The sequence below is a fragment of the Coregonus lavaretus genome, assembly GCF_964263955.1.
Source record: "Coregonus lavaretus genome assembly, chromosome: 8".
NCBI classification, from domain to species: domain Eukaryota; kingdom Metazoa; phylum Chordata; class Actinopteri; order Salmoniformes; family Salmonidae; genus Coregonus; species Coregonus lavaretus.
This window is the reverse complement of record NC_139995.1, coordinates 46,000,978-46,010,813: the sequence shown is the minus strand read 5'-3', so window position 1 is coordinate 46,010,813 and position 9,836 is coordinate 46,000,978. Positions and strand designations below refer to the sequence as shown.

Sequence of the window (9,836 nt, the reverse complement as noted above, 5' to 3'; positions counted from 1 at the left end):
CTAATCAAGATATATTAGTATTTTATTTCCCATAAATAAAAAATTAAATATAGATATTTCTTCCACTTTACAGAGTATTTTGTGTTAATCGTTGACAAAATATTAGTAAAGGGGTGTGAATACTTTCTGAAGGCACTGTAGATACCAGCCCATAATCAGTTGGCTCTTTCCCTCCCTTTTCTCCTTAATAAAGTAAAAACACATTTCAATTTTTAAAAATTATGTCATATAGTCTTTTATTTTTACCTTGGTAGCAGCTTGTTCTCCTCTCTTACTGAAGTTGTAATTAACTCATTTGAGATGCACCCAGTGGCCTGGTCTAATAAGGAAGTACCATGTTGTTATCTTGTCCCTCCAGCCCCTTTCAGTTGGCCATATCTACCAATTTCACTCTCCCGAGTGGGCACGTTGTTTTTATCTCTAACACAAGGTGGATATTCACATAGACAGACTAGAATGTTTGCTGTAAGATATATTAAAAAACATATCAGTATTATATAGTAAATGGGTTAATTGTTATCAGTCATTGCATGAATTCCGTGATTTCATAATACAAATACCATCTTAACTATCAACATATTAACTTTGTTAAGTCTTTGAGATATGCGCTGTCATTTTTGTTGTTTTTAATTAATTAATGAGTTTCTATTTTTATTTTTTATCCAACGTAATGATAACATTTTGAGAGCGGACCTTTCTATCAGTACTCAGCATGAACACCCCGGACTTATTTTTTTAGCGTACCCCGGACTTATTTTTTTAGCGTACCACTTGCCTTAGCCATTCCAGATATTAGAGAAAGGAGGAGATAGGAATCCCATTGGCAATGAATGGCGAAACATAACGCCCAATCGCCACGCAATCCCTTCTCAAAGTCATGGTGAGTCGAGAAACCTGCCATTTTCCTCGAAAATACGTAATGTCACGATTCCAAAGCTATACGATATTACAGAGAACAAGTTAATTATCTCACATCTCTGAAAATATTTGTAATGTTGTACTTCTTGTTCACAAAACTAATGTTGGGGTTTTGAGGTAGCGCCCAATGGACTCTCTTTCACGCCTTGAAGGAAAGCTCCCCTTGTCCCCAAGTCGCCCAAAATGCACCGCGCGGCGCATTGACGACGCATAGGCAACGTACACAATGGGCGTGAATACTAATCCATTGCAGTTTTCCATCTCCTCAAAAGTATCTCTGGACATTCAGCCTACATCCACGCTATCCTGGATTTGGGACATCCCTACCACCATTTAAATTGCAATTTAAATTGGTTAAGGTAAGGGATAAGGGTTAGGGGCGTCCCAAGAATAGCACGGACTATTCAGCCAATCGGAACGCGAAATTAGAATGAGGAAAGCTACGTTCAAGACTGCCTGAAATCAAGAAAAGTTCATCAACACCTGCGCTTCTTACAAGCATTTCTGATTTAACTTGAGTAATTTCACAGTAAGTCAGTGTAGTGAATGGTTATAACTTATTTTAGAAACTCATTGTAGACTATTGTGAGAACAAGCTAACCAGCAATGGACGAAATTCACTGCTTCCCAGCGACTATTTTTTCATGAGAATTTGTAATGCTAGTTACCGCAGTCAGTGTTAACCGTTTATGGTTATGGCGAGACATAATGTGGAATTATTGCTTTGTGTTGTATATGTTTATTTGGGGGCATTACTAAAATCCTGAAAATTTAGCTATATAGCGTGCTGCATTTTAGAGATAAGCTACTGTATGTACAGTAACCACGAACTCATAGGCTAGTTTCAGTAGCCAATGATTCAACAACATATTAGTCATTCAAATCAATGTGTTCTCTACTAGGCCTAGTACAGCCCACCCTAATTGTTCAATAACAAAACGTAACCCCAAAACTACCTTGGAGTGTCATGAAGTAAATCATCATGAAGTTAATGTTTGAGTGACCATAAATGCATTTGTGTATTCGTAAAGAGAGAGGCGAATGCATAGTGCATTCGTAAAGTATTCAGACCCCTTAACCTTTTCCACATTTTGTTACTTTACAGCCTTATTCTAAAATTGATTATTGTTTTTCCTAATCAATCTACACACAATACCCCATAATGACAAAGCGAAAACAGGTTTTTAGAAATTTTAGCAAATGTATTAAAAATAAAAAAACATAATACAATACATAAGTATTCAGACCCTTTGCTATGAGACTCGAAATTGAGCTCAGGTGCATTCTGTTTCCATTGATCATCCTTGAGATGTTTCTACAACTTGATTGTAGTCCACCTGTGGTAAGGCACACACCTGTCTATATAAGGTCCCACAGTTGACAGTGCATGTCAGAGCAAAAACCAAGCCATGAGGTCAAAGGAATTGTCCATAGTGCTCAGAGACAGGATTGTGTCGAGGAACAGATCTGGGGAAGGGTATAAAAAAATGTCTGCAGCATTGAAGGTCCCCAAGAACACAGTGGCTTCCATAATTCTTAAATGGAAGAAGTTTGGAACCACCAAGACTCTTCTTAGAGCTGGCCGCCCGGCCAGGGAGGTGACCAAGAACAGGATGGACACTCTGACAGAGCTCCAGAGTTCCTCTGCAGCACTCCACCAATCAAGCCTTTATGGTAGTGTGGCCAGACGGAAGCCACTCCTCAGTAAAAGGCACATGACAGCCCACTTGGAGTTTGCCAAAAGGCACCTAAAGGACTCTCAGACCATGAGAAACAAGATCCTCTGGTCTGATGAAACCAAGATTGAACTCTTTGGCCTGAATGCCAAGCGTCACTTCTGGAGGAAACCAGGCACAGCTCATCACATGGCCAATACCATCCCTACGGTGAAGGTTGGTGGTGGCAGCATCATGCTCTGGGGATGTTTTTCAGCAGCAGGGACTGGGAGACTAGTCAGGATCGAGGGAAAGATGAACGGCGCAAAGTACAGAGGTCCTTGATGAAAACCTGTTCCAGAGCGCTCAGGACCTCAGACTGGGACGAGGGTTCCCCTTCCAATAGGACAACAACCCTAAGCACACAGCCAAGGCAACGCAGTGGCTTGATCGAACATCTCTGGAGAGACCTGAAAATAGCTGTGCAATGACGCTCCCCCTGACAGAGCTTGAGAGGATCTGCAAAGAAGAATGGGAGAAACTCCCCAAATACAAGTGTGCCAAGCTTGTAGCGTCATACCCAAGAAGACTCGAGGCTGTAATCGCTGCCAGACGTGCTTCAACAAAGTACTGAGTAGAGGGTCTGAATACTTACGTATTTTTTAAAAACATTTGCTAAAATTTCTAAAAACCTGTTTTTGCTTTGTCATTATGGGGTATTGTGTGTAGATTGATGAGGGGGGGAGGGAACCATTTAATCCATTTTAGAATAAGGCTTAACGTATCAAAATGTGGAAAAAAGTGAAGGGGTCTGAATGCTTTCCGAATGCACTGTGAGGGTAATGTCTATGTCTGTGCTTCAGGAGGTGATGGCGTTGCGTGCGTGTGGATTCATTGTGTTTCGTCGGCTGTCACAGTCTTCGGTTCCCCAGCACAACATTGAGTACCTCCTCTTACAGACTTCATATGGCAAGCACCACTGGACCCCACCCAAAGGTATGGTGCATATCAGTGGCATGTTCGTTTTCATACCCTCTAGGCCTGTTATAACAGGCATAATATCACTCTTATGAGGGTCATAAGGGTCTATTGATGGCAGGCTACATATTTTAGTAGCTAACACTTTGCTTGAGGTGTAGCCTACTGTCAATAGTCCCCTTGTGAGAGTTTTATAAGTGTGACATTACATTATGCCTGTTAAAACAGACCTAGAGTATGAAAATCAACATGCCACTCATGGCATCTGACCCATGTCATGTTTTGTGACACGTTCTCTAATGTGCAGAATAAGGTGTAGAATTCATGCTCTATTCTACCTTGCACTATCTTTGGTCCCATACCAAATCGAGAAACACAACAATACATTTTGTTATGTCGTGCTGGGTCGTATTCATTAGGGCACACCGTAGCAAAACATTTTGTAACAGAAAATGAAAAAGAAGAGATTCTGATTGGTCAAGGCCAGGAAGTCCCTCCCTATTTGTCTGTTTTCTTTTGTTTGGTGTCCAATGAACACAACCCTGTGCTGGTCTCTAGGCCACGTGGACCCTGGGGAGGATGATTTCACCACCGCTCTGAGGGAGACGCAGGAGGAAGCAGGGCTGGGGGAGGAGCATCTGCAGGTGGTACATGGCTTTCTCCAGGAGCTGTGCTACGAGGTGAGAGGGCGGCCCAAGACGGTTCTGTACTGGCTCGCGGAGCTGAGGGACCCCAAGATGGCCGTCACGTTGTCGGAGGAGCACCAGGACTACCGCTGGGCCAAGCTGGAGGAGGCCTGCTCCCTGGCCCAGTACAAAGACCTGCAGAACACCCTGAGGGCAGCACAGCAACACCTAGACGCAGAGCAGGGGAAACATTAAGACACTACTGCACACTATGCTGTGCTAGGAATTGTGAAGAGCAAGCTGCAAAAGCAAGTCTCTAGCTTTCAAAAAGCAGTGAGTAGATCACTTTATGAATGGAAAAGGGTTTGTTCATGTGTTTGTAACCTCGTCTCCAGGCTATTGGGCACAGATGCACGAGACTAGTGTCTGTGGGTCTGCACAGTCTTGATAATAAATGGAACAGAACGTGTGAATCTAAAGTGAGTTATAATTCCTAATTCTATGGTGGGAATTTGGTCTGAGCAAGTCATTGGACCCCTGTGTCACATACTTATACCCCCAAGGAACTGCCACCAAACTAATAGTCAGAAAAGTTTTTAATGTGTTAACATTGTGTGATGACCAATAACCTATTTGTCTTGCATTTTAAACAAGATTAAAAACAATCCCTTAAAATATGGACCTTTCATTACATAACTTGAGCGTTGACTCACCAGGCTTTCACCCTTACTCCTGAGATATTTATGGAAAATATACAGTAATATGATTTTGATTTATGATCACAATAAATGAGTTGGCACATGTCAGCAGTAGTTGCCTTTTCCAATTAACTATCACATAGTTGTGTGTAAACCTCGACTGCACTGTCAAAGATGTGATCCTGCAACAAAACATCACCACTAGGGGGAGACAAGTTGAATTTCACAGGAGGTGCACCAATTCAGTCTCAGGTCAGCTAGGGCACCGTTCAACCAGTGGCTCATTTCATGCTTGAGAAACCAGATGGAGGTACTTTTGACAATGATGAATATTTAAGGTAAAATGAGCAGCCCAACATCCAATGGGGACTCATGCACCCCTGTTGCCCAACATCCAATGGGGACACATGCACCCCTGTTGTAAACTTATTCAAGAAAAGCCCTAGAGCATTGACTCAATTCAAGTCCCCAGACCTACCAGTTCCAATGGCTTCCTCAGCAAGTTCTCGTGAATGCAAAAGGACATGGTTAATTTCACCTGAAGTTAATTTTCTGTTAAACTGTTTGTTTCCTTTGAAAGTCGGACAAGAAGTTGCAGTAAACTCATTGTGGTATTTAATTTTTTTCCTACACCAGACCTTTCACTCTTCTTTCCATAATTGCATAGCCTAATAGTTAGGAATTGCATTACAATGGTGAGAGGTGGAGGGCTGAGAGAGGGAAGGAGGGAGAGGGGAAACAGAGAGAGAAAGCTTGAGAGAGGATGAGAGTTTAGATTGATCAGGGACCGACTATGTGTACTTAACTACTGTTGCCTTACAATGATTGAACCAGGAAAGAAAATAACATTCTTAATTTCCCCCCTTTTCCAAGTCCAAAGATTGAAACCTGAACAAATTTTTTTTAAATAGTTTTTTCCTGCTTTTCAGTGCAAGGCAAACAAAGAAACACCTGATCCTCAGGTGAGAAGGAATGTGATTTTGGGTAATGAAAGGAGAAAGGATGTCCAAAAAATAACTACTGTAGAAAAAAGGTATTGTCCACTGACTGACTGCTGCTTGAGCTTTAAATTAAGATTATAGTTACAAAAAAAATGCTTTGGCAGATTACCATGTGAGAGTTAGATTTTGACCCAGGAATCAGTTTTTTGCCAACCCATCCCACTTCAGGGTCCAGGCAGCGTCAGGTCAGGATACCCTTCAACCCTCTGTGAAGAACTAAGTAATATCCTGACTGCATAATCATAGAAAGGGCTACATGCTCTGAACTATGCTATAAAGATGTAAGAGTGCATTTTGTGCTGCCCCAAACAGGGATCGAACTAGTAACCTTCTATACAACACCACTTGTAAATCAAAGCCAACCATCTTGGCTTCTCTGTAGCTCAGCTGGTAGAGCACGGCGCTTGTAACGCCAAGGTAGTGGGTTCGATCCCCGGGACCACCCATACACAAAAATGTATGCACGCATGACTGTAAGTCGCTTTGGATAAAAGCGTCTGCTAAATGGCATATTATTATTATATCTTAGGCAACAGAGCAAGAGATAATCCGGTCACTCTATGCGCAACAGTTGTCGTTAGATCTCAGGGTGAGGGTCACTGATTTACTCCAGCCAACATGCTACAGGCGAGTTTCACATCCACTATACAAACTATTGTTCTAACCAATGTTATTCATATAAAGTTAATGTTTAACTCAGGATGGCAGAAATCCACATCCAAGGAACTGCAATTAGGAAGGAGTGAAGACAACCTGGTCTCATAGACTCATAGAGGATAAAAGCGTCTGCTAAATGGCATATTATTATTATTATTATTATTAGACGTAACATAGTAAAGGTAAATCCGGGAAAATCAAATTACTATGACATGTTACGTTTGGTATGGTTACATTTTACTTTTTAAAAAACATTTTTAGTCATTTAGCAGACGCTCTTATCCAGAGCGACTTACAGTTATACATACTGGCCCCCCGTGGGAATCGAACCCACAACCCTGGCATTGCAAACGCCATGCTCTACCAACTGAGCTACATCCCTGCCGGCCATTCCCTCCCCTACCCTGGACAACTTGTGCGCCGCCCCATGGGTCTCCCGGTCACGACAGAGCCTGGATTCGAACCAGGATCTCTAGTGGCACAGCTAGCACTGCGATGCAGTGCCTTAGACCACTGCGCCACTCTCCTTACATAAGGCAGATGGTTAGTTAAGGCAAAAACGAAAGTAGCTACTTTGCGACTACTTAGCATGTTAACTAACCCCAACCCTTTTAGCTAACCCTTCCCCTAAAACTAACCTTAACCCCTAGAGGGAGGCCCCGCTCTCTTGCTTTCCCAGATGTTCAGTTAATTTCATTCCGATCTCCTTTTCATTATTGTAGCCTTTTCTGTAGCCTGTCAACTATGTCTGTCTATCCCTGTTCTCTCCTCTCTGCACAGGCCATACAAATGCTTCACACCACGTGGCTGCTGCCACTCTAATCTGGTGGTCCCTGCCCGCACGACCCACATGGAGTTCCAGGTCTCCGGCAGCCTCTGGAACTGCCGTTCTGCGGCCAACAAGGCAGAGTTCATCTCAGCCTATGCTACCCTCCAGTCCCTCGACTTCTTGGCGCTGACGGAAACATGGATTACCACAGAAAACACTGCTACTCCTACTGCTCTTTCCTCGTCTGATCATGTGTTCTCGCATACCCCGAGAGCATCTGGTCAGCGCGGCGGTGGCATAGGAATCCTCATCTCTCCCAAGTGGACATTCTCTCTTTTTCCCCTGACCCATCTGTCTATCTCCTCATTTGAATTCCATGCTGTCACAGTCACTAGCCCATTCAAGCTTAACATCCTTGTCATTTATCGCCCTCCAGGATCCCTTGGAGAGTTCATCAATGAGCTTGACGCCTTGATAAGTTCCTTTCCTGAGGATGGCTCACCCCTCACAGTTCTGGGTGACTTTAACTCCCTACGTCTGCCTTTGACTCATTTCTCTCTGCCTCCTTCTTTCCACTCCTTTCCTCTTTTGACCTCACCCTCTCTCCGTCCCCCCCTACTCACAAGGCAGGCAATACGCTTGACCTCATCTTTACTAGATGCTGTTCTTCTACTAATCTCACACCAACTCCCCTCTAAGTCTCCGACCACTACTTTGTATCCTTTTCTCTCTCGCTCTCCTCCAACACTACTCACTCTGCCCCTACTCAGATGGTAATGTGCCGTCGCAACTTTCGCTCTCTCTCTCCCGCTACTCTCTCCTCTTCCATCCTATCATCTCTTCCCTCTGCTAAATCCTTCTCCCTCCGATCTCCTGATTCTGCCTCCTCAACCCTCCTCTCCTCCCTTTCTGCATCTTTTGATTCTCTATGTCCCCTATCCTCCCGGCCGGCTCGGTCCTCCCCTCCTGCTCCGTGGCTTGACGACTCATTGCGAGCTCACAGAAGAGGGCTCTGGGCAGCCGAGCGGAAATGGAGGAAAACTAGACTCCCTGCGGACCTGTCATCTTTTCACTCCCTCCTCTCTACATTCTCTTCCTCTGTTTCCGCTGCTAAAGCCACTTTCTACCACTCTAAATTTCAAGCATCTGCCTCTAACCCTAGGAAGCTCTTTGCCACCTTCTCCTCCCTGCTGAATCCTCCTCCCCCTCCTCCCTCTCTGTGGATGACTTCGTCAACCATTTTGAAAAGAAGGTTGACGACATCCGATCCTCATTTATTAAGTCAAATGACACCGCTGGTCCTGCTCACACTGCCCTACCCTATGCTTTGACTTCTTTCTCCCTTTTCTCTCCAGATGAAATCTTGTGACTTGTGATGGCCAACAACCTGCCCGCTTGACCCTATCCCCTCCTCTCTTCTCTAGACCATTTCCGGAGACCTTCTCCCTTACCTCACCTCGCTCATCAACTCATCCTTGACCGCTGGTCATGTCCCTTCCGTCTTCAAGAGAGCGAGAGTTGCACCCCTCCTCAAAAAACCTACACTCGATCCCTCCGATGTCAACAACTACAGACCAGTATCCCTTCTTTCTTTTCTCTCCAAAACTCTTGAGCGTGCCGTCTCTAGCCAACTCTCCTGCTATCTCTCTCAGAATGACCTTCTTGGTCCAAACCAGTCAGGTTTCAAGACTGGTCATTCAACTGAGACTTCTCTTCTCTGTGTCACGGAGGCTCTCCGCACTGCTAAAGCTAACTCTCTCTCCTCTGCTCTTATCCTTCTAGACCTATCTGCTGCCTTTGATACTGTGAACCATCAGATCCTCCTCTCCACCCTCTCCGAGTTGGGCATCTCCGGCGCTGCTCACTCTTGGATTGCGTCCTACCTGACAGGTCGCTCTTACCAGGTGGCGTGGCGAGAATCTGTCTCCGCACCACATGCTCTCACCACTGGTTGTCCCCCAGGGCTCCGTTCTAGGCCCTCTCCTATTCTCTCTATACACCAAGTCACTTGGCTCTGTAATATCCTCACATGGTCTCTCCTATCATTGCTACGCAGACGACACACAATTAATTTTCTCCTTTCCCCCTTCTGATAACCAGGTGGCGAATCACATCTCTGCATGTCTGGCAGATATATCTGCATGCATTATTTGGTGTTTTTCATTGCATACTACACTCAACGGAAAACCCCACACGTCATCACGCAACAGACGTCATCAGAGCGCACAACAGAACCGTGTACTGCCTACACTCGGTTTGTTGTTTTTATGAAATCGTTTTTAAATCATAGCTAAAGTTTGCATTGCTACTGATTCCGCGACGCGATCAGCCTTTACGGCTGGGACCGCAAGTTTGTGTCCCAGATTCCTGGTTACCAACAACGACGAGACGACCTACAGAGAGGAGCAAGCTGGAAGTTGGATGTCTCTCATGGCTTCGCTCATCCCTGGATGTACCACCTGCCAGTACCTGAGCCAGAGAGTCGCTGAGCTGGAGGGGAGAGTATCTGTCTTGCGCCAGATCAAGGAGGATGA

General features: G+C 44.6%; 1 protein-coding gene across 3 annotated transcripts; it reads left to right on the top strand.

Annotated features, from left to right (window-relative positions):
* Positions 1–794: 794 nt before the first annotated feature.
* On the top strand, positions 795–5,480 carry nudt2 (nudix (nucleoside diphosphate linked moiety X)-type motif 2). Of its 3 annotated transcripts, none has more exons than XM_084166534.1 (3): positions 795–880; positions 3,437–3,569; positions 4,110–4,982. In XM_084166534.1, exons 1-3 carry the CDS (start codon positions 878–880, stop codon positions 4,430–4,432), a joined length of 459 nt encoding a protein of 152 aa, XP_084022660.1. In that variant the 5' UTR covers positions 795–877; the 3' UTR covers positions 4,433–4,982. The 3 variants fall into 3 exon arrangements, with proteins under 3 accessions (XP_084022660.1, XP_084022661.1, XP_084022662.1); XM_084166535.1 differs by having other exon boundaries at positions 826–1,277; positions 4,110–5,480; XM_084166536.1 differs by having other exon boundaries at positions 826–1,447.
* The last annotated feature ends 4,356 nt before the right edge of the window (positions 5,481–9,836 follow it).

Bases quoted from the DNA above. Each gene is read 5' to 3' on its own strand.
- nudt2 (XM_084166534.1), top strand. The intron at 3,570-4,109 runs GTATGGTGCATA...GCTGGTCTCTAG, and splicing joins CCACTGGACCCCACCCAAAG to GCCACGTGGACCCTGGGGAG.